Source organism: Argentina silus (genome assembly GCF_951799395.1).
Source record: "Argentina silus genome assembly, chromosome: 1".
Lineage (NCBI taxonomy): Eukaryota > Metazoa > Chordata > Actinopteri > Argentiniformes > Argentinidae > Argentina > Argentina silus.
The window spans coordinates 25,748,425-25,774,681 of NC_139655.1; the positions used below are offsets into that span (position 1 = coordinate 25,748,425).

Sequence of the window (26,257 nt, forward strand, 5' to 3'; positions counted from 1 at the left end):
TATTTAATTCAATTGGCACATCCAAAAGTACTTAACATTAGAACTTGTAGAAACCTCTCTGCCACTCTATCTCTTGATTTTACTAATTAAGTATTCCACAGTATTAACCGTTCCCACTTGTCATGGACCTCCAATTAGACATGTCTCACAAGAGACATAGCCTTAGACATAGCCTTCTGAGATTATATAAATGATTAGCTCACCTTCTTTATTCTAATTGATTGTTAAAAAAAATGTAAACCCTAGGGCTTGAGCTTCAAGTAAGATTTGTGCTGAGTGGTTGTTTCACAACCTTTCTTTCCTGGAAGCACTGTGGAGAGAACCAAGATGGCACCGAGCATGGCTGCCGTCGCGTTTGCTCCTTCTCAATTTTGCTATTTACTGCCTATTTTGTTATTATTATTGTTTTCTTCCTTTTTGTTATTATTATGACACTGCTAATTGATATTGTTGGATTGCTGTGTTGTTGAGGAGTTGCTTACCCTAAAGCATTTCATTACATTGTATCCTGTACTGTATATAGTGTAAATGACCATTAACATTTGATTTGATTTGATTTGAAGTGCTATGGAAAATACTGTCTGATAAATGACAAAGATGTTGATGTGAAATTGTCACAGGATATGAAAACTGAGGAAATCTGGACTAGGATAAGGGTCCTGCCTACAGTATAATCTTAGTAGTATAGTAGTGTTCAGTGTCATTATGCAGCCCTTACACAGTCTTCCATTACACTGAAAGTTCTCTCTGAGTGTTGTAGCTGCAATTTGTGGTCCATCTTGGGAATATAATGAAATCAGTTTTATTACAGTAAAACATACCTCTGGCTCTGCAGCATCATCTCCTATCTCTGATTTATCACCCATACAGCTCCTCTCAGTCAGCAGAGAAAGTTATAATTACCAGCAAGCTCAGGGTTACTCCTCATCTGGGATTATTTGTGAGGAAACCGAAAGTGACCTTGGTAAATAGCCTACACTGCACCATTACTCCAGACCAAGATTAGAGCAGGAGTCTATCTCTAAAAACTCTGATTGTATACCCTACTACTGTACCTCTGTAGTACCTTTACTGGTCAGGTAACAGTAACTCCTAAAATGGAAGAATAGAAAAAAATCAAGAAAATAAATAAATAAAGATTGAAATAACAAAACACCCAACCAATGCTAATCCCTTTTTGTAATAATTCTGTAGTATAATAGCACCCACCTCCCCGCCCGATGCCTGCAATTTATAATTTTTATGTCTGCAGAGGGGCATCGTATTTAAAGAGTGCGCTGGCCTGAGGGATGGTTAACGGAGGAGAGTGGTGCCCTCAGGCTCAAAGGAAGTTCATTACTGTTTCTCCTCAGCAAAAATGAAGACTGAGCCCTCACTCCATCACAGAGAGTGATAGATAGAAGGGGGGATGATTGTCATTATGTTCTCCTGCCCTTAGGTCTTCATTACTCTCTCTCTCAATCCCTCCATGTATCTGTCTTACTCTCCCCTGGACTCTCTCTGTCTGCCCCCTAATTCATTTGTCATTTGGCCCCAGTCTAGACAAAGAGGCTGTCTTTTTCAGTGATGTCTTCATTACATTTACAACTCACTATGAGACACTTCAAAGATTTGTTCTCCTCCATGAAGCTTTTGAGGAAAGTCACCACCTTGGACAAAATACTGCGTATAACAGATTTTATACAGACACATATGGAATTTATTGATAAATTCTTATGTTAAAATCATGCTTCTAGTGGTACTTTTGTGCCAGGTTTTTCGAATGGCTGTGTGGTTTATTATCTTTGGCTACTCTTCCAAAATTGGGTGTAATTTGGCAGGCTGACTGCTCAGTGGCCAGTGACTAAACCGAGCTCTGGCCTTTGGGATGTTCCTACCCAGCTGTACCCAATGTAGAGCACATTGTAGACATCTGCGTTGACACTCACCCCTCTCAACGATGCTCTAGAAAGCAGAGGCAGTTCACATTGGTCTCTGCATTCTACCCTAAAGTTAAAAGAGAAACTATATGATGCATAAAGTGCTGCTTTTGCGAACCATCATCATTTTTGGCTGTCTAATTTGTCTTAGATATCGAAAGGAAGAGGGAAGAAGTAGAGCATTTATGTATCTTTGTAGGGGGGCCATGCAAAAGTCTTCTTTTCTCTCGTTCCGAGCCAGAGTACTTTTCCAAAGCTAAAGTTTCACATAAGATAATAGTCCATTACGGGCCTCTTTTGAGATGGACAAATGGACAGTACACAAGTCAGCCTTATCTGTGTTTTGTTCCAAACCCTTCATCCCACAGAATAGCCTCTGCAGATACTGCAGAGGAGATAAAACATCGACAGGACGTCCAAGGTGCAATGACACTGATATACTCTACTCGTTCCCACTAGGAGGAAGGGGTTTCATCGACTCTTTCACTTCTTTGTGAGCTTAAGTACCCCAAGTTTGTACTGTTGGGGATTATATCAATTTCCTGTAATGAAATAACCTTTTGCAAATGAGCTTGCCTGGTTGCTGAGACATGGAGGCGAATGCAAATTAACAGTGACTGCAGTGGTTGTCTAGATATGAGAAGCATTAGTAATACAGCAGTGTCAAAATACGTCCTGACAACTGCCATATGCTCAGAATTAAATGCGACTCACTGGTTGAAACTCTGCATACTAAATCATACCATCATTATTGTAAATGTGGTATTTGGTGAACACACTGTACCTTAATAATCACTGGGTCACAATTTTCATTGAGTTGCACCTATACTTGTGTACTAACACTGTAATCACCTTAGTAACAACATTGTATTAACATGCAACAATGTATAGTAACTGCTTTGTAACTGTATAGTAATGACAGTTAAGAGAGCTCAACACAATTGTTACAGTATGCAATTGAATAGCAATTGCAACATGTTAATACAGATTTACTCCGTTATTACTGAAGTAATAACAATTCTACACAGGCATAAGGGAAACTTGATGTGTTGTGTTACCCATAATGGTCATTAGACTCAAATTAACCCTAGATCTAACCCTAATAAACATAAGGGAACACATTATATGCCTTTCCACTTAGGGAAGCATATAGCTAACATTACATGATATTTACCTGGCTTATCTCTGAAATGGTTCCCCACATTAACTCAAAGTACCTCCAGCAGCACTGCTCTGTTGGAAGAGCTCAGTATAGCCCCACAGCTAACAGCTCGCCTACCAAGGTTGCTTGATAGACATGGTCTTCATCACCTTTCCTGGAAACGTTTCATTTTAATTGGGGAGCGGTTTTCACTCATAAAGCACTGGCGAAGCACGCCCCAGGGGTTGTAGAGTGTCAGGGTTAAAGCCATGCTGATATGAACCATCTGTCACGTGAGGGTGAATGATCTGCTGTGAGGGTGACGGTGCCCTGCAACATTGACCTTTGAAGCATTATTGAAAATAAGTGTCATGTTCAGTACTTGAGGTTACATGATCGAGCATTTAACACCTATACTGGAGGAAAGGAACTCCTTGTGGATAGATGTATTCAAGTCTTACAGTATGTTTTTTCTCTATACGATATGTCAAGGCATTTACTGGCACCAGTATAGAACATACACATATATACAATTGTTAAAGCAATGTTAGTTTCTTTCCACAATAACGTCAGACACACAATTTAACTGAAAAGGCGTTGCCCTCTTTAAAGACCCATCAGTATTTAATGATGAATGTCTGCACTTAATATAATAACACTATAGTGGAATAAGAATTATTGCAATAATAGAAAACAGATCTGCCCCTTTCTTCAGGAGAGATGTCATTTCAGGCAGAAGGGAAGCCATGTTTTCTTTTAAGCCCTTTCTTACACCCCTGGTCAACATCGAGTACAGTAACTCTGGGTTATCTGTCCTTAATGGGGTTGTATCTTTTGAGCATTGAGCTGACCTACTGTAAACCTGATCCTTGAGCCCACTTTACTTTGACTGGAACTCAATCACCTTGCTAATTCCCAGAATGCTAACTTGATCCACTGAGCTAAGAGCAGAAACACCATTATTCCCATGATTTATGGGGTAGTTAGGCATTGATTGGCCACACTACTGTCGTAAGGGTCCCTCTCCATCTTTAGGACTCATTTTCAATACACTCAGAAATTAAAAAAAATAAATAATTATCAATATAGTTGAATACAGAGTTATAGAGTTTTGAGACAGGAACATTGCTAAGGTGCAACCTTTCCTCTTCCAGGCTGACACTGAGGGACTAATGCATGCTTTTATTACTAGCAGGCTTGATTACTGTAACACTCTCCTGTCTGGTCTACCAAAGAAAGCTATTGGTTGACTGCAAATTGTACAAAATACAGCAGTCCATATTGACATGATAGCATCACGCAATTGCTGCAGATTTGTCGGCTGCACATCCATGATGCAAATCTCCCGTTCCATCACATCCCAAAGGTGCTCTATTGGATTGAGATCTGGTGACTGTGGAGGCCATTGGAGTACAGTGAACTCATTGTCATGTTCAAGAAACCAGTTTGAGATGATTTGAGCTTTGTGACAGGCACGTTATCCTGCTGGAAGTAGCCATCAGAAGATGGGTTCACTGTGGTCATAAAGGGATGGACATGGTCAGCAACAATACTCAGGTAGGCTGTGGCGTTTAAACGATGCTCAATTGGTACTAAGGGACCCAAAGTGTGCCAAGAAAATATCCCCCACACCATTACACCACCACCATCAGCCTGAACTGTTGATACAAGGCAGGATGGATCCCTGCTTTCATGTCGTTTATGTCAAATTCTGACCCTACCATCTGAATGTCGCAGCAGAAATCGAGACTCATCAGACTAGGCAACGTTTTTCCAATCTTCTATTGTCCAATTTTGGTGAGCCCATGTGAATTGTAGCCTCAGTTTCCTGTTCTTAGCTGACAGGAGTGGCACCCGGTGTGGTCTTCTGCTGCTATAGCCCATTTGCTTCAAGGTTCGACATGTTGTGCATTCAGAGATGGTCTTCTGCATACCTTGGTTGTAACGAGTGGTTATTTGAGTTACTGTTGCCTTTCTATCATCTTGAACCAGTCTGGCCATTCTCCTCTGACCTCTGGCATCAACAAGGCATTTTCGCCCAGAGAACTGCCGCTCACTGGATATTTTCTCCTTTTCGGACCATTCTCTGTAAACCCTGGAGATGCTTGTGCGTGAAAATCCCAGTAGATGAGCATTTTCTGAAATACTCAGAAAATGCACAGCTGTTGTACACAATTACACCTTTTGTAACTGATTCTCAAAGTCAGAGATGATCTACTTTTTTCCAGCTTTTTGCTGCTTTTACATAAACTTGTAAGTTTCTCTTTCTTGATCTCAATGACTTGGATATTTCTTATTTTTTTGGCTAGTATCGTTCAGAATAAAGTGACGTATTGCCACAATATTGTCAGTTACTGAATTATTTCTTCCTTTTTGATGTCTTTTTTTTCTTTGTTGCTGAGCTATTCTATTTGGTTCTCTAGATGACAGCGATCATCCTTAGTGGTGATGGTTGCCGTCTTTCCCTCGGCACAGCCTTTCATTTTGTCCCCAGAAGAATCAATGAATAGGTCAAGATATCACAGAGTGGGGACCACCTCACATTGTCCCTGTCAGCAGAAGGCAAAGTGAAAAGTTCTTATTTCACCTTTAGAAAATAAACGTTTCTCCAGGATGCTCTGGGATATTACCGCCAGGGAACTGGCCACTTCAATGTGTCACGGTCAATTCAGTCGATGCCATTACTGAGAAAAGCACAGAAGTGCAATTCAGTTCAGTCTGAATTGCAAAATCAAAACACATCCAAACTGTTCTGGGTAAGTGACTGTTTTGGTGAAAATAATCAATATGGTAGGGGTCAAGCCCACTAGAGCAACTCATTTCAAGTTTTGTCAGTTTTCTCCACCTTTTCAGCAGCATGTTCAATTTTTGGGGGCGTATATGTTGCTTAGTGGTTCAAATTGTCTTAGGGAAGCATACTGTATAGAATATACTGTATACTTTCTAGGATATATATTTTGGACCTTGAAATCTGTCTGTCTAACCATCCATCAGTGGATTCTTTATATTCATTGGGACTTTTTCTTTTTGCTTCTACAGTAGTTAAATCTTTCCTTTCCCTTCATGTCCAACCCTGACTCCTCTCCCTCTCCCACCCACTCTCTTCTCCTGCCCCCTGGCTTCTCCTTTCTTATAGCAGTCAGACTCATGGGTAATATTCCCTTGGCCTTCTCAGTCTGGGAGGGTACAGGGCCAAGGTCATATTGTTAATATTTCAGTGGTGCACCATGTCCACAGCCCTGCAGGTTCTGGTTTCCTCTCTACAGGAGGAGGGTTAAAACCAGGCCATGCTTTAGAAACCAATCCCGTCTGATAGACTCAAAGGCACTCGGTAGGGGAGACTCTGAGCTTCATAGCTGGCTAGCCCAATAGCCTAGTCAAGGCTCCAAGAGCTAGAATATAACTTTGATGTAGGCAATGTATGCATACAGTGCAAATTAATTTAACTGAGGCTTTGCTATGATAGGATTAAAGGTTCAAATGAGTAAACTTGCACATTTGGAACAATTTCAACAAAACAGTAGCTTACAGGTGCAGGTGTTGACCCTTTCAACAACTGCACCTGTAATGATGTGTGCTATCAGAGCTGTTAGAATTTCTGTGAAGGTAAACATGACTCGTCTTCAGGCAGGCCTTACTGTATATGGGCTTGGAATGTGATCATGTGTTGCATACATCACACGTGTCACGAGATACAGAAGAAGCCATTAGAGTGATCTATGAAAACAGTTACTAGTTTGCTGGGTCAACCATTACTGATCATACGTCAAATGAGGACAATCGATCATAGAATGGAGATATTGGAGATATGGAGATATTGTTGAGTAATTGTTGTTATTTCTGCTAATGGCTCAGACAGGTGTGAAGAGATGTTGACCATCTGCTCAACTGGGTATTTTCAGTGTAACAAACCCCATTGAACTCATTTCACTTGAAGTACTCAGAAGGCATAACACAATGGAATGACCTCGGAATACCCCTGTGTAACTGCAGTGAATCATAACTGTGATGGAATTCACATAGACTTTTAAGGGGCCCTGGACCCCTTTTGTTTATTGGAAACATGGATGGAATTGGAAACCAGAGGCTGGGTGAGAGGTGACAGAGTTGCACAGATGCTCAACCCAAGTCTTCCATGGTGGGATTGGTGTACTCTCAGAGCAAAATAATAGACAACTCCTCCTCCTACACACACGCACACACACACACACACACACACACACACACACACACACACACACACACACACACAAGAGCAGCAGCTATAGGGCTACAGGGAGATGGTGTTTCTACCTGAGACAATTTAAGACTGACTGTAGTAGGGTCTGGGTTAAGTGAGCCTGTAACAGTATATCCATGCTTTGTATCCTTGAGTATGTCTTAATTTCCCCCAAACACTCTTTTCTTTCTTTGGAAACAATCCCAGTGCTCCTCATCTCTGTCCAGAAACCTTGTTCGTCAGCATCATGCGCTGGAAAAAGTGTCAAGGTCGGAATCTTCAGAGACAACGACACTTGTGGAAAAAGCTCCACTCAGAGTGAGATTCCCAAAATAGGCCTGCCTGTACAGAATTACCTCTCGAATACTAGCCTCATTTCACAGTATATTTCAACCAACCTTATTTCATACCTGAATGCACCAGCCCCATATGGACACATAATGAATGAAGTTCCATGCCACCATGCCAATGGTGCCCATGTGACTGGGTTGAAATAATACCATGGAAAAAAAGATGGTTAGTTTTTAAAATTGATGGTGAAGCATCACAAATGATATACTGAGGAGTTGATGGTGTTTGAGTTAAGAAGGGGAACCTTGGCATTGATCGATGTGAGTAATTGAGGTAAAGGCAAATTAGCAGAGAAGCTAATGTGCTCGTTCGGTCATGATGTCATCATACCCTAGCTCTGGCGCTATTTTAAGCAAGCTTAAATATGATGGGCACAGCCTGTCAGTCATTCAATCAACTCCGACCTTGGCTCTCCGTCTCTTATCATCCCTTCACTCTGACCCTCTCCCAACCTACTTTCTTTCTTTCTGTCTCCATCTCTTTTCTTTCTCCTTGCCCACTATACCTTAGTTTTCAGCTACCCCTCTTTCATGCTTCCTTTCCCTCTCTACTGGGAGCTAATTTTATTCCATGAACACTGTCCATCACCGTCACTCAAGGTTGTAGTGTGCCGTGACATATCATGTGACATACCCATAATCAGCTGTCATTGCTGATTCATTGAGGTGGACACTTTCCTCCACAGCTTTCTCCTTCTCCTTCTCCTCTTCTCTCTTTCCTCCTCTTTCTTTTTATTTCCTCCTCCTCCTCTCCTCTCTCCTCCTCCCCAGGGTCAAATTGGCCCCGCCTCCCTGGCAGCCGCCAGTGAAGGCAAAACATCCACAGATGGTGCTGAGTAGAGTGAGCAGCCGGCGTAGTATGAGAGAGAGAGAGAGAGAGAGACTGTACAGACAGACAAAAAACAGAGATAGCGATAGAAAAGCCTCTGTAGTAAAAGAGAGAGAGAGAGAGAGCGAGAGAGATAAAAGCCACTGTACAGAGAAAGCAAGGAGAGATAGCTACTGTAGAATAAGGAGAAAGAGAGAAAAAGCTTCCCCACAGGGACCCGGAGGTAAACCACCAATGAGGAAATACTGTATTAATGACCTGACAACAGAGCGCAGAGCGTCCCAGTGTTGAAGAGCGTAGTGGAGCCCTGATACAAGCACAATAGAGGAGCCTCCCAGTGCTCTTCACACACACATGAGCTGGCGCTCCACACACACACTCACACACACACCAGGGCCACGCCGGGGCGGAGAGAACAACGCAGCCACAGAGAGGAGTGGAGTGGAGGAGAAGGAGAGGAGAGTAGAGTGTCAAGTTCTTCTCTGTCTGAGTCAGAAGAACCCCTCCAAGGATTAAGCACTGACAGGTGTCCCCCTCTTGTTGACCCCCAGAGCCAACATGAGCAACTGCAGGAAAAGGTGCAAGAGGGAAATCCTAAAGTTTGCCCAGTACCTGTTCAGACTCATCACAGGGACTCTTAACACAGGTAAAGTTTCATGGGAATTCAAAAGACAAGTTTTTAAAAATGTTTTATGTGTCCTACTGTCAGATTTTGCTCCCTCCTTTTGCTGTGGAGTTCTTGTAATTTTGGCAGAGAAGTGGTTCTATCTGCTTTCTTCATACTGTACTCTTAGCTGCTACACCTAACTTGCTCATTTATGGTGACTTGCTCCTTAATACTATAAAATATAGTCCGTGGAAAGCATGCAACAGAGGCTTAGAACTGTCGAGACAATTTGTTACTGGCCATGCCTCATGGTATTTAGCATATGTATACATGCATGACTTTGGGACAAGCCAGAGAACACTGAAAAATGCCAGAGTTGTGTGGGCTTATTACATGCTGCAGGTGTGTGTATGCGTGGGTGTGGGTGTGTGTGTGGGTGTGTGTGTGTGTGTCAGAGACATGGAGAGAGAGAGAGAGAAAGAATAGAGACAAATAGAGGGAATGAGAGTGTAAAACAGAAACAAACAAAAAGAAGGAGAGTGGGAGGGAACTGAAAACAAACAAAAAACTTCACCTGATTACCGCTGCAGTGGACAGGTGCCTGAAAATATGCCACTCATTGCCAGTAGTATACAATCCTTCCAGAATGCCTGCGATGTAATGCAGCATGACAGTGCCACAGTCATTGAGAATATTTACTCAGTTTAAAGACAAATGATATTTTCTATTGTATACAGTATGTCATTGATCAATCTTGTCATTAGAGTTGAGCACATTCATTCTATTTTAACCACCCTAACAATAACAATACAATAGTTGAAGCAGTCTTTCACTTGCAATACCCTATGTTAAAGCCTATTGAAAAATCTGCTTCCAGTACATTTATTTGTTCATGTTTGTTACACTGTTTGTCGTAGTATATGCATATGCATATGCATTGGATTTTCATGGTCATTGAAAATGACTGTAAAGTTTGAGTTTGTGAAAAAATGTAATCGAGTGACAAAGTGACATTGATCAACTGTATGTTTGCAGTATGTGTATGTGTTGTATCTATCTCTTAACAGCATCAGGTATAGCTATTGCTCAACCAACCAGCTACTGTAATTCATTTGTTTAAACATATTTTTATTACACATTTAAACATACAATCGTGTCACATGTTGACAAAGTGCATACTGTAGATTTATTTTTGGTGTGGTGATTCTGTAGAATGTTTCCAGACGAGTTGATTAGTCCAGAGTTGGTTCTGCATCTCCGTAGTTTGATGTATTTACTGGAAGTAATAGTAGTATAATAAAACAATGGGATTTAACAATATTACATGTGGGATTATATCGGATTATGGCAGATTACACTGTGACAGGTTCAATACAAAACAAAGGTTACATACAATAGCAGGTAGAGGGGATGTCTTCCATATGATACTTGTATATGCAGTGTCCACATAGTTCTATCCATTATTCATTTCATGGTGCGAATGGTAATTCTTGGGTTTTACTGTACTGTTTCATGCTCTGCACCACAAGACACTAGTGTCTGTTACAGTAACACGTGAGTGCATTGTTGTCTGTATGGACTCTATGGGCTTGTGTATGTGGCATAATGGCATTGTCTTGTTATTATATTAATTTAGCTTCACTGCTGTGAAGCTTGTTGATTGCCTCATCACATGTGTGTAAGGTGGTGCTAAACCTTGGAGAGGTGCTAAATCAAAATGCTAATGATTTGTAGAGGCAAATTTTAATCTTCTAGACTGGTATGTTGGGACTGAAAATGCTTAGATGAGTAGCTTCTCCAAAACCCTGAAAATATACACATGATAATGGTTTGTTTAAGTGTTTGCCAACATAGATTTAGATAAGGGGGATACTAATGGGGAGGTTAGTACTCCTTCACAGTTGGATTTTGACCATTTGGTAATATCTGGTGGCAGCTACTGTTAATAATGTCCTACATCTGATCTTGAAAAGAGGTGTCATATGTGAATGATCCAAATGGGCTGCCTTTCAGTGTGAAGTCAAAGGTGTGCTCCACCAATGAGCAGCCTGGACTTAATAAGAGGGGCCTATCAACCCAATTACACGTCTCATGGTGAGACCATGCATGGACAAACATCACCTCACCAAAAGGCACAGAGGTTTTCCATACTAACAGGTGAATGTGGTCACATGTTAGGCACCATTGCCTCTTCTTCACCTTCCTCTAACTCTTGGACAGTAACATGCACGGTGTGATTTACTATAAACCTCCAATACGCTTTGTTATAAGTGATAAGAGACCATGCTCATATCAGATTTATGCAGTATTGTACTTCTTTCATATACTTGTTTGCTTATAGTGCATAGGATTTATCCTTGTAGTGTTGTTCAACAAGGAACACAATAAGGATAACAAGGAACATATTAATTATTGATAAGTATAGATAAATAGACCAGCCATATTTCCCTTGGGAGGAGGCCCAATTCCTGTAAGCCTGCTGACTGGTAGAAACTGAACGTTGTTATTGACCACTATATCCACTTCAGTCAGGAACACTCACGCCTTCGTTCAACCATTTATTGATATAAAATGGAAATACTATTTTAGGCTTGGCGTATTTGCATGGCTCCGCTCTTTTGAGATGAGAGCTTCCTGCCTGGGAGTTATAATGACCACAATACATACATGTATATGACATGGGCAAGGAACCCATATATCTGTAAATCCCTCGGACAGATGAAGACTGGGCAGAACCAAGTAAGTGGAGGCTGGGTTTGGAGGAGGGACAGAAACAATAGCAACACTATAATACCACAGTAACAACCAACAATACTAGCAACATTATTGTAGGCTACAGAGAGGTGTGTAGACTGATCACTTAAATAGGCCCTATATCAATCTGTAGGTTACCATGTGTCAGGTGCATATGTGCATGACAGCTGGTCTGTCACCTGACAGAACGCTAGTGCTGACTCAGAGTGTCCTGCCTGAACTAAGCTCGCTCCATTGGAAGCCAATTTTAGTGTTGCCAATGGAGCATTACTTTGCCTCCCTCTATCCAAACCTAAAATTGGGGCATCAAAAATATCCTTTTAATCGTTTTGGTAATAAAATGGGAATGCAAAGTACCAATATGACCCCAAATGTTTTTGTATGATGATGTACTTAGATCAAGGTGAGAAAAATACATTCTGACTAAGTACTCCATTTCAGATTGTTTAAAACCAGTTTCCTTATGTAATGACGTAGCATCTAGCTACTGTGATGTTTAGTCATTTAGAAAGGGAATCTTAATGAAAAAGTTTATCATGTAGTGTACTTGGATGAGAAACATCTTCTGTGTAATGTGAATGTAATGGCCAAAAGCAAATCAAGATGATTAGACACAACAAGAAGATCATGCGCTTCCCAACCATACAGTACATATTGTATATAGTGCAGGATGATACAACCCATTATCATTCACCCATTAGACCCACATTGGCATTTTCACTTCAGTGAATCCATGGCTTTATGACAATCACAAATGTATTTCCGAGAGAATTTACATGATTAAAATCATATAGTTTTGACCAGAGCAATGGTCACATCTGTGCGATGAGGGGAGTAGAATGATAGATGAGGTAAATTACCGGAGCATTTTAATGGAGTTTGTTTTAGAACAGCCCATTGTTTTAGAACAGCCCTGCTTCATTGATCACTTACTTTCAAGGCAAACCCATGCATCTTGTGTTCCATTTCATGTTCGTGATGTAACGTGGTTGTGTGTACATGTTATGGCAACACTGCACATGTAATTTGTCATTGACAGACTGTATTTACACTCTAGAGTGTAGGATCAGGGTTAGGGCAAAGGCTATTACTATAATTGCAGTGTAGCAATGAGTACTTACAATACTTGTTTTCACTGTACTGAAATTACATTACAAACCAGGAACATGCTTATATACGCATGTTCACAGTTCAGAAACAGATGCAGCTTCTATAGATTTAGTCAGACTAAGACAGAAGCAAGACAATAGTGAGCACACTACTGTTGATACAGTAGGCTAGCGCTTCAATTTGTATTCATGACACTTTCTATGTTCACACCACTGCCTAGCAGGCCCTGAATTTTTCAGCAGAAAAAATCCTCTGGGAGGGGGGAAAACAAATCAGAATTGTAGCCACAGGTTCTCTGGCCATAAAACAGAACAACCCTGCCTGTCATCACTCCTAAATATATTAAAACTTCATAGATTTATCCACAGTAAGCACCCAGGGAAACCTTCACACCTCCCCCCCTCAGATTGCATTGAGAGAAAGAGAGAGAGAGAGAGAGAGAGAGAAATTTACACAGTTTGTGTGATTTACACAGTTCACTTAAGCATGGTAATTTAATCTGTCATCATGTCAATATCTCCCCACCTTCTATACCTTTCTATACATTTCCTCTTTTTCTCTATGCAACCACTGCCCAATGCTACAGTATGCAGTAAGTCTGTCATTTGCTCTAGATCAGACTCCCCCCCCCCCCAGACTGCTGCCTCCTGAGCATTCACCTGTCACCGGTGGCAGCTTCTGTAATGCATCATCCATTTTCAGCAGGACAGGCTCAGACACTTGGCTCTGATTCTGGAACATTGTCTTCCCCCATCTGTAACTAGACAGTAAAGATGCCCCTGTTTTTATTTTTTTTTCCTGTTATTGAATCAGTTAAAAATACTTTACCTGGGAAAGTTTTCTTTGGACTGCAACTTTTTTGCCTTGCGTTATCAAGAGGAAGAGGTGCACCAATAGACAGGGCAGGATGCTTTCATAAGCAGTTAAATGGGCTCCAATTGATTTCAAGTAATCTGATTTAGCTTGTTAATGCAAATAGTGTCATATCTGCCAATAGTAATATTCCCTTCCTGCTCTTCAAAATGGAAAAGTGTTGAGTAGTGTTACCTCTCTCAGTAGCCAAAAAGTGATGCCAATTAAGCTCAAGCTATGTGGAACCTGCAGTGCAAAATGTGTCTTGTGGTGGTAGACAAACATACCTTTCTTCTTTTCAGTATAAGATGTGTGTTGGCAGTGGCTTGTGGAGACAAACTTACTATAGTAGGTTTGCAAGGTTTGTGAGCAAGTAAAGGATGTATCTCTATGTGTGTGAAACTGTTATGCATTTGTAAGCATGGTTTTCTCCAAGCGCGGGTGTCTCCACACGCCCATGTGTGTATGTGTGTGTGTGCCGGTGTGCCTGTGTGTGTGCCTGTGTGCTTGTGTGTGTGTGCATGCTACGTGACGTGGGGCCTGTGTTTGTTTACTTCTCTTTGGTTTCCTGACTGCTATTAGCAGGTCAGGTTCCAACTGTCCTCTGCAGACAGCGCACTCAAAGCCCATAATCCCTGACCAAACACTGAATATTTGATACCTGCTGGCAGAATAGGTTGAAATGTCTACACCGTGATGTAGACATGTGCCTGTTCCGTGTTGCCAGAGTAGGCTCACTGTTGAACTCCACTGACTGTCTTACCCACTGGGATGCGGAATGCTGATTAGGAGTACCTCTTAAGACAGCCCACTACTATAGATAAATCAAATCAAATCAAATCAAAGTTTATTTGTCATATACACAGAATACAGCCGTAGACGATGCAATGAAATGCTTAGGGCAAGCTAGCTCCTCAACAGTGCAACGAGTAGTAATAATAATAATAATGAAAACAATAGCATAAAGTAGCACAAGTATTTAGTAGCAGAAACACAACAACAATAGTGGGGTGGGCAGTAGCAGTAGTAGTATTGTGTGAGACAGTGCAAATGTGCAATGTCATTGGAGAATGTCACTGGTGACACTGGTATGCACAGGTAGTGCAGATGTGGAACTGGGGGGGGGGGGGGGCGAGGTAATCTGGGTCTGGATACTCTGGTACCATTTGCCAGAAAGTCATAGAGAGAACAGACCGTGGCTGGGGTGGCTGCAGTCCCTGATGATCTTCCCGGCCTTCCTCTTGCACCTCTCGGAGTAGATGTCCTGTATAGCTGGGAGCTCACGACCCATGATGAACTGGGCCATTTTCACCACCATCTGCAGAGCCTTGAGGTTGAGGGCGGTACAGCTGCCGTACCAGGTGGTGATACAACCGGAAGCTGCTGACTCTCTCCACCGATGTGGATTGGGGCGTGCCCCCCCTCCTCCTTAATTTTGCTGACATTGAGGGACAGATTATTGCCCTGATAATGCGAATGATAAGCCACATAGACTGCACATATACTCTAAATGGAGTACTGTAGCATCTTACTGTAACCTGTAGTAATACTATTGTATTCATGAATAAATGCAATGTTGATTAAGTTGCAATATTCTGCTTTGCCTTAAACAGAAATGGCACAGATGACAGTGTTTAACAGCAAAAGCAGAACAAAGTCTTGCCTTGTTTAATATAATACATTATTTCTCCATTTGGTTTAGGCTACATTATTAGGATAAGACATGCAGTGTCAGTTGTATACCTTTCCTGTCAACCTCAAGTGGACTGATATGGCATCTGCTTGATTACCTGAGATGCATCCATGTGTATTACAGGCAATGGTAACATGTCAGTGCGCATGGTACAGTAGCAAGATCTGAAGTTGAGCAGAGTTGGATGGCCTTGTTTGAAGCAAGTGAATATTATTTCTAATAGAGGTCCTTAATAGATGTCCTTAAATTAATTGCCAGGACATATTTTATTGTTGATAACCTAGATACATTTACACTTTAAACAATATCTCTGTATAGCCAATCTCGTGTTCATGGAACAAGCTTTCTTCACCAAGCCCTCTCTCTGAGAAATGTGTCTGAATACCCTGAATCAAAATTAGACTTAGTACCTCAGACACAAATGTCCCCTTGCAGACAAAGCAGAGAAAGTAGGATACATACAACCATCACAGGTGAGAGCTACAGTATGTATTCTACATTGATGACCCTTTCATCTCACCTTGAGTCTTGATACAAAGACATTTTATTTTATTCACCCTTTATTTACACAGGTAAAATGACACAAGGGGCATAACACAAGGTTACATGACTCATGTAATGTCTTAAGTGTTTAGTTTAGTAATAGTAATAGTATCAATTCAAGGCACCCTCCTCATCCAACTCCATACATACAGTAATGGAATAATATTTAAAAAATAGAGAGTATCCGTCTCAACAACAGCTCCAAATGAGTACTAACCTTTCTACCTGATCCCTTTCTCACAGTTCACTGCCTTTGGCATTGATGAAGGAAGAGGTCCGATTGTGAAATCTGTATCCATATCAGGGCCCTGGCAGGTCTAATTCACTGCCGCTTTGTTACCTGAGGTGTCCTTGTCCTCCTATGGTTACCGCTCCTTTGTGTCCATCAGACGCAGAGTGGCATGGATTCCTGGCCCAGCATGGCCCTATGCCAGGCAGCGGGCACGCCGCAAGGGTTATCAGACTCCACAGACGTCCAAACAACTCATCCCTCAGGCTGGCGGAGACTAGAGTCTCCCTCTGACTGTGAATGCCCAGTGGGATGTCTGCCACTGTAGCCACCAGAGGCTGGGGCGAGAAAAACAATCCCTAGTCTAAAACAGGCATCAATAACAGGGACCTACTATGAAAAAAGTGGAGAGAGTATGGTGTCACACTGGAAAATAAATGTCACATGCTACATCAGTGAATAAACTTTACCATTCATATCAAAGCCAAGCTCAGAAATTGTTTCACTCCCCTAATGAGTGGGCCACTAAGGTAAGCTTATATATCTATCTATCTATCTATCTATCTATCTATATATATATATATATATATATATATATATATATATATATATATATATATATATATATATATATATATATATATATATATATGTATGTAGTTTAGGGCAACTTTTACATTGAGCATGAATTAGAAGCTGAAGTCATTCAATAATGTGAATAAGACCTTCCAAACATGCTCATATGTGCTAAAACAAATCTTGTATATGCCAGTGGATTCTGGTGGCTCAGCATTCATTGTACATCAACTCCCCAACCCCATGGTTGAGTACCATGTTATTAATTAGATGTACAATTAATAATTAGATAATGATGAGCTTGTCATATTAATGTCACCCTCAGGGTTGAGAGAAGTGATTACAGCTCACTGTGTCGAGGGACTTGAGCTGGAGATATTATTGTGTCTATGCCCCCGCACCTCTAGTTTAATACACAGTACAGTACATTCTATTACTTGTTCATTAATGTGTGCATATTTCATTCTTTATTGCATATGAATCTATTTTACTGTAGGTGAGACAATTCCCAAGGGTTCTTTCAATGCTGCCAAAGTTAGAGCCTGTAAGTGCACTGCATTGATATGATAATAAGTATAATCTGTGTTATCATAAACCATGTAAAATCATAATGCCATCATAATTAGACATTGGACCATGTTTAGTTTAAATCAGTAACCTGGTTTCAGATAAGATAAATAGACAAATAAAATGTACTTGTTTATACTAGAAATGTGATTACCTAGTTTGGTCACGCATGACCTTTTGATTGAATTTCTGAGAAACAGATGAATCCATGTTTACATATTACAGTATTATTTTTATTATCGGGAAGGTTGCAAAAAGCATGAGACATTTCTATTGGCAAAGGTTGATTTTTGTGTGTCTGTGATAGGCACAGCTGCAATACAATCAAATAATTCATCAGGCCCTCTAGGAACCCAGAAGTCATTGTTTTTTCTCCCATTTGCATTAGGCTATGCCCCCCAGTTATTCATGCCTGCAGTCCATTCCAATTTAGCCCTTATAGCAAACCTAATCAGTTTTCCCATTTGCACTAATGTTTGTAAATGAGAGTCCCTTTCAGTGGAAAGAATGGCTGGGTATTTTATTTTTAGAAGCGTTGGAGGGCATGGTTGAGGGAGAAGCTTTGTGTATTGGATACCTCTGTATTTTATGTCTGGGACCCAGCAAACCACTTGTGCCTAGGTGTCAGTGCTGCAGTGGAGCCAAATTGAAAAAACCTGAGCAATAAACCAGGTTCATTATTAGATAATAACGTGAAGAGAAACATGGCCAGTAGACCAGAGCAGAACGACTTTGAACAACTGCGAAGGCAAGACTTTGCCCTTTTAGATCACAGACAACAGAGGCACCTTAATTTGTTTGTGACTGATTTGTGTTCTTTATTCTCCTTATTTTATCCCCTCCAAGACTCGTGCCACTACCAGAGGCCGTAGGAGTGAGTTAGACAATGGGGGGTCTGGGGGCTTGCCCCCCTGGAAGGTTTCTTTAAAAAACAGCTTTTAAATGCTTATTTCTAGTGACTTTGAGAAAAGGATACAGACAAATGTTAACTTACAATTGAAGCAACTTACAGGCTAAGGGAGGCCTTGCAGAGGGGCACTTACTGGGTACAGTCCAATCAGTTTTAGGGCCATGGCCATTCAGAATGTACTGAATACCAGTGTGATGCCTCTCTCTCTCTTCCTCTCTGACTGTCTGTCTGTCGTAGGGTGTCACTCTCCTGCATGAAGTCAACACATGCAATACACCCTCTGGACTTACAGTAAGCAGCTATCATTTCATTTCAGGAGGTTGTTTATGATAATTCAGATTGATTCACACTATGACAGATGAGTCTATGAACTATGAGCTTGGAGAGGCACTTCTCATTCTCTTACCTGCTGGTTTACGGCCTCTCTCTCTCTCCCTCTCTGCCTGTCTGTCTGTTCATTGCTGTCAATCTCCTGTCATGATTATGAACGCACCAAGCAAAGGCTTTAACACATGCAACACACCTTCATGATCCATAATCACTGTGATGAAGTTAAAGACATTTAAGCTGAAAGCACTCAAATTTGCCAGCTAGTTTGCCTGGTGTGGTGAGGTCAGCTGCTAAGTTTGGTGACACATCCATTGCTGCTCCTGTTTATCCACATTTATTCACTTTGTACTTAAACTTATTGTTTGTTTACTTTACCTGCTGAATTGAGTAATAATGCTGCCATTTCACTCACACACTGGCAATGTTTGTTTGTAATAACTGGGAGAGAGAACGAAGCAGTGTGTGTGTGTGTGTGTGTGTGTGTGTGTGTGTGTGGGGTGCTCACTTTACCAGTTGACAACAGCGGAGGCCTTTTCAAAATAAAAGTCTCATCAAATCCGGTGACTCGTTCTTTTAAAAAACATTCTTTTGCATTTTTTATAATAGATTGAGGGGGACCATTTTGCCTACTTCTAACATTGCGCCTACGCCCTTACCCCAGTGCCTCGCCTTTGTGTTTTGGCAGACATTCAAGTAATCATTACTGTCGTAAACTTAGATTGAAAAAGTAATGTTCATGTATCATGTTCTCTATCGTCTTTCTCTCAAGTCGCCTTTCTCACTCTCATCTTACTTGCTCTCTATGTTTCTCTCCCTTCACCCCATTTTTTCTCTCTCTCCCTTCCTCTCTCAGTTTGCCTTGTTAGGGTTCCAGAAACAACCCCTCTGCCCAGGCAGACCTGTGATGGGAGAGACAATGTCCTCTCCACGCATGGTTAACTCCCGGACTGAAGTCCTGCCTCTGCTCTCCCGCAACAAAGGGGAATCAATACACCCTGATAGGTGGGAGAACAGAGTCCTGGGAAACTGTAGTAACTTAGTACTGTTAATGCATTCTCATATAATGGCATATTTCATCATGTGAGTTTTATACACCGGGCAGAAATGCAATTTTCAGTAATGTGAAATTCTGGGAAATTGCAGAAAATGCTTTTGAGGCGAGGTCTGTCTTTTGAACGTGAAATGGTTTATTGAGTCCTACAATATTTCAGCAACCACACAACAGTTTATTGGAAATGCTTTCACTCTCGTGAAATGTTGGTTTTGTGTGAAATTGAATTCTGTAATAGAACAAGCTTCTTCAGCGAAGCCATTGATGGCCCTCATGGAATGTCAATCATGATATCCAAGATTAAGTGAACAGAGGAATGAACATATGGAGGCTGTCTTGTAAATGAAAGCCTTCAATGACAACTGACTTAACTGTTTCTTCTTTCTACTATAGTTTCTTCTACTGTTTCTTCTTTTCTAACTGATTATTGAAAATGTTGCCTCTCCTAGCTTTGATACTTTGGGGTTGGACAAATAAACATTTGTTCTAGAATGTATGAGAGATACTAATTTAAGGCTTTGTTCCTTCTGCTAAACAGTTTCACCTCTAGGTGCATTGGCTCCAACCAACACAAACAGTGGTTTGGGATAATCTCTCATACCACCATACAGTGAATCCTGTACAAATATGTCAAAGTAAACCTACTGTATCCATCTTGCATTACTAAATTCTGTAGGCTATATTTCCTAAAACACTCAATGCCTAATGTTTCCCTGTGAGAACCCAGCAAGGCAGTGTCCAAAATGTTGAGCTGGCCAAAAGCCACCTATCCATTCCAACATTCGCAGTGAAATCCTGATTGGCGAGGGACATCTTCGTCTCAATATTAATTGATCCCACCCACTTATTGCCAGATAACTGCCTTCATCCTCTTTGCTCCTGAAACTTTGCTGAATGAAATTACCAAAGTAGCGTCCATGTCAACTAAACTTTGTGGTGCGCAACGCAAATTGGATCTCCATTTGTTTGGAGTCATGGATTGTAGCTTGCAGTAGTGCTTGTGTGCACAACCTGCGGTTATATTATGCAGCACTGTGATTTTTCCATGCAGAGACTATTATCTTAGTTATTGTGGTTTCAGTGATCCTATACATGGGGTGCACTGTAGTAGGAAATACATATGTGTAAGTATAAATCAAGGCCGACTTTGCAAACACTGTTTTGTTTTGTAATTATTCTCTGTTAACTTCATAATTGTCTATCAGTCTCATGTTTTTTTTCTCTCATTGCTGTGCCATTGAGTGAAAGTCAGCCCCATACAGCTCCAGCTGGCCCTCAAAGGTCTCCAAAATGCAGTACACACACACACACACACACACACACACACACACACACACACACACACACACACACACACACACACACCCACACACACACTGAGTCACTTCCTCTGTCTGCCCAGCATCCCAGCTGGTAGAAAGACCGCAGAGAGCTCATATTGTATGTTAATTCAGGTACATGATGAAATTGTATCTGAGAGTGCACAGAGACTCTATCACTCAGATGATGTATTAGTTATTTAGCACCTGAGGAGCCGCCTCTGTCCAAGTGGCACAGCTGCTCAAGAAGTCAACTGTGCAAATTAACCTAGTTTAATATGTAACCTAGTGTTATTTAAGATTTTCTGGGAATGCATCTGAGCATTCACTCCTTAGAGATGGTGAGTTAGCGTGGGTGTCTATGCTCGCTTATGTTTGTGTTTGTGTGTGTGTGTGTGTGTGTGTGTGTGTGTGTGTGTGTGTGTGTTTGTGGTATGTGTGGTAAGCATTCAAGGCGTGACCTTATCCAAAGGGGTATGAAGGGCACAGCGACAGAGCCCTGTGGTCAGGGGGAAGGAATGACTGCTCAGGACTAAAATTAATCCCAGACAGAGACCCCCACTTATCCCTCCATAAATCTGTCTAATCCTTCACTCTCCCTCATGAACCCCCATCATGAATGGCCATGGAGAAAATAGAGCACATTCTCCATCATTCCTGAGACAGCGGGTCCTGGTCCATTACTTACACCACTCCGTCTATGTCAACACTAAGCAGGTGTAAACAGGATCTTGCTTGTATCCCTGCAGTGACAAAGTCTGCTTGTATGCACCCATTAGGATGTGTCAATTGAACTAATGAATGTGGTAGGGAAGAAAGTGTACATGCATTTGTGTGTTTGTGTGTGTGTGTGTGTATGTGTGTGTGCGTGTGTGCGTGTGTGTGTGTGTGTGTGTGCGTGTGTGCGTGTGTGCGTGTGTGTGTGTGTGTGTGTGAGCATATATGCTGATATGTGAGCAGGTATGTGTGCGTTGTAGAGGATAAGGCAAGATGAATCAAGGAAGCAAGGAAGCATCCTCTAAGGAACCGAGAACATTTGGAATTTCTTCTCTGCCCACCGGAGGTTCCACAGACCGCTGGAACCATTCCAAATTCAATTTAAATGCAAAGCCACAAAGGGAAAAGGTGTAAGTGGTTGCTGTTGATGCTTTGGCAATCAGTGAGTGTTGGCCATTTGGCTAAGGGTCATCTTTCTTTTCTCCTCTCAGTCATACCATGAACAAGTTGACAATTCTATTGCCATGGTCCAGCTGTAGATATATTAGATTTGTACGTAGTAAGGGTGGATCACCCCTTCTCTTATACCTACCCTTAGGTTCCTCCATCCTATTACTCTGTTTTATTTTTTCCTATGATGAATGGAACCCCCAATGGAAATGCAGGTATTCTATTCTACGCCCAACCTCAATTCAACATACCTAGCCGTGATTTATGATAACTTAAAGTAGTGCAGTGATAGGGAACATCAGAGAGGAGTCTTTGCTCCCCCCTCAACTTCTATGCTTTGTTCATATTGTGAACGAATGCATTAAATACTATATTCCACTGTGGTTCCATTCTGGTTCGTTGCTTAAGTCATATGACTTGAGCACTTGGTCCTTATCATATGGAAGGCACTCTATGAGATGACAGGGATGGAGTGTGGGATGTAGGGGGTTGATAGAGAGGAAGAGGAAAAGGTCATTTTCCCCTGAACCTTTTTTCCACACCTCATTGCCCACATGTAGCAGATATCGAGTAGTGGTACTGTAACTGAAAAGACAAAGACCTTTTTAAAACTGAGCAAAACCAGGACCAGACATATACACACACTCAGACCCATGGGATCACACACCACATATGCACCATATCGGCTGGGGCGACCCTTATTATGGGTGGGGCAATGCATTGTTATCACCACCCGATGGTGGCTGACATGCTGGGATCTGTCTCTGTGGATCTGTGAGAATAAATCACCGTGATGACCGAATGGCGTTCTGTGGAGTTGGACGAGGGCGAGGGGCAGCTTTGCTTACTACATAATAATGAGAATTACAGCCATAGATCTCCATGACAGATGCAGTGTGCCAAATAGAACTTCCAAATGGGATTTTCTCTTATTCCTTCTCCCATTGTTAATGTTGTCAAAGTGATGGTCAACTTACAATAAATGTGACTGTGCTAGTGGTGGTGCAAGATACAATTGTGATTGATTGTTGTCCGTTTTTCTCATTGCTTACTTGCTAGACAAAATAATTAACATTATTTTATGAGTTTGCGTGTGTGTATCGTGTGTGTGTGTGTGTGTGTGCGTGTGTGTGTGTGTGTGTGTGTCTTCGTTTATGTGTGCATTGACTTCATTGTGCAGAGGTGAATGGGAGTGCTTTTGTATGGTCTGCTAGCAAATTTCATGGCTTTTTTGAATGATTGTATTTACATTCATAATTTAGTGAATTGAGGTTTTTTCACTGAGGCATATCACTGCCTGTGTGTGTACAAAGAAACTGTCTGTAACCCACAGAGATAACTGTTGCTCAGCAGTCACACACGGTTTCCACTCGAGCAGTGTTGTGTGATCTGTCTGCATATGTACTGTGTACACTTGAAAGACAGTTGTGTGTGTGTGTGTGTTCTTATTTGTGTGTCTATGATGCCTGTTTGCACGCATTATGACGCATACTTGTAGGCTTGACTTTTTGTGTGTGTGTGTGTGTGTGTGTGTGTGTGTGTGTGTGTGTGTGTGTGTGTGTGTGTGTGTGTGTGTGTGTGTGTGTGTGCTGCAGTTTCATCTCTCATCTCAGGAAGCAGCATGGAGCCTGCTACTTACTAAACATGCTGCCATTAAAGATAAATTAAAAATACATTTGAATCAGGTTCCAGTCGAGGGACTTCCAACTAAATGCTTTTATCAGCACTGGTGCGCTTCTCATAATTATCCCAATCACAGTATGGGGGGGTTCCTCTAATCACAGTATGGGGGGGTTCCTCTGGCATGCTAATTATTGCTACACTACAGTCTTTCTCAGTCCTCAAGGTCACATGTTATCTTTACATGAACATATGGCTTGAGGTATAACCGACTTCATGACTTTAGATGATGTAATGTACACTTACCGAGCACTTTATTACAAACACTATACTAATACTGGGTAGGGCTGCCCTTTGCTCTCAAAAGAGCCTCAATTCTTTGTGGCATTGATCCCACAAGATGTTGGAAACATTCCTTTGAGATTCTGATGACATGATTGCATCATGCAATTCCTGCGGATTTTTCAGGTCCCATTCTACCACATCCCAAAGGTGTTCTATTGGATTCAGATCCAGTGACTGGGAAGGCCACTGAAGAACACTGAACTCATTGTTATGTTCATGAAACCAGTTTGAGATGACATTTGCTTTGTGACATGGTGCATTATCATGCTGGAAGTAGCCAGTAGAAGATGGGTAAATTGTGGCCATGAAGGGATGCACATGGTCAGCAACAATACTCAAATAGGTTGTGGCATTCAAGCGATGATTGATTGGTATTAACTGGCCCAAAGTGTGCCAAGAAAACATTCCCCACACCATTACACCACCTCCACCTTGAGAAGGTGTACAGGTGTTCCTAATAAAGTGTTCATGAGTGTATCTTGTGCAGTATTATATGAAATTTAATCGTGTATATTTTGTACATGTACATACAGTATATTCAACTTAATAAGGGGTGAAAGGTTTATGCACAGAGCAGCTTTACCAACATAGGCTACAGTGACATTGACTCATCTGTCCTCCTCCGAATCATCCACTTTGAATTCATATTGGAATTCCCTTTTACTGTACATTCTCCCTCTTCAGTTTAGCTGCCAGATCAGAGCTGAGACCGTATAGCCGCAGGACAATGAGAAAGCCATTACAACAGATCTCACTCACTGCAATCACAGCAATATAGCCCGCAATGTACCGAAGGCCAATTCCATCTAATACAGAGAGAGTGTCTGCAGCACATTCTATACAAACACGGAAACAATTTAACGTTAGGCCAGAGGATGTTGATATGAATGTATCCATGGTAAATATGGATGGCCAGTATTTCCTTTTGTTGAATAATGTTTATTATTGTTGAATAATAAAAAAAATGTATCTGAGAGAATATCGAAAACAAGGGAAATGATGTATTAGGGTCTATATTCTTGCCACTGAACTCAGCCCTTAAGGTTGAATCCTCTGACTAGTTCTGTGGTTAGGGACTCAACCTACTCAAGTTTTTGGTTGTATGCTTTTGCTGGGCATGGAATGAAGTTAATTGGTTGGAGACGAGGCACCCTCTTTTGTTAAGGGCATTCCTTTGTAATTATTTTGATTCACTTCACAGAGCTACAAACTGTAACCAATATATAGTAGGAATCCCAAAAGACATTAGCAGTGGTCTGTGTTACCTAATTGCATATTGATTAATCTATTCAACCTTGACTGATGAAACTACCCACATATCAATTAAAGGGAAGGTTCAGCCTTTTTTCATGTTTAGGAGAAATATCATCTTATAAGCCAGTAGTGAAAGCTTCTCCGGTTCTCTGCTCTTCACTTTGCTACCACAGCAAAGGCTAACAGTCAGCAGCTCTCCAATAGATGGGATTCCGACAGCACTTAGTTTAGCATATTTAAAATAAAAATTAAATAAAAAAAAGGTTTCTGGCATTACGACTGCCAATGGCCCCTGGTATGAGCATTGATTACTATGTCTTATGATGTCTGTTGGATAGATGATTCACTCACTTAAACAAATGTATTTGTTGTAAGTCGCTTTGGATAAAGGCATCTGCTAAATGCCACAAATGTAAATGTAAATGTAAATGGCATGCCAAAATCTCCTCAGAGAAACTTCAAACAAAGTTTATTTGCGAGTTACGCTTGAAAGGATTTTGATGTGCATTCTACTGAAAATCAAACAATTATTGTCTCCATAATCAATTTGCTCAAAACTGGAACTATTCCCTCACCGTAGACACACACAGCCTTTGTTTTGTTTTCGGGTTCACCAGCCAAGCTCTCCCCTCACTGGACAGGCACTCGACCACGGAGTACTAGCTGTGAACAAAAAGTTGCCGGTATCCTAATGGAATCAAGGAAGTACAGTATATGTGACAACGGATTATTGCAATACTACGTCATTTGCGATTACAATAAAAGCATGTACAGGTTTGTCTAGTATATAGCTACTACTAACAAACTTTGTTCGTTTGTTTGAAGTTTCTCTGAGGAGATTTTGGCATATTATTTCAACAATGCTTAACTTG

The 26,257-nt window shown here is 41.2% G+C and overlaps 1 protein-coding gene across 3 annotated transcripts in view; it reads left to right on the forward strand.

Annotated features, from left to right (window-relative positions):
• The window catches only part of kcnip4a (potassium voltage-gated channel interacting protein 4a), a gene marked incomplete at both ends in the record, with an annotated part of 134,540 nt that overhangs the window by 30,612 nt on the left and 77,671 nt on the right, over nt 1–26,257 (forward strand). The window contains one exon of one of the 3 annotated variants that reach the window (XM_083666711.1): nt 9,017–9,104. The exons of the other annotated variants lie outside the window; for them this stretch is intronic. Within the exon in view, the coding sequence (XP_083522837.1) occupies nt 9,017–9,104 (88 nt within the window). Of the gene's footprint in view, nt 1–9,016; nt 9,105–26,257 lie in introns of those variants that run through there. 3 annotated transcript variants of the gene reach the window in all.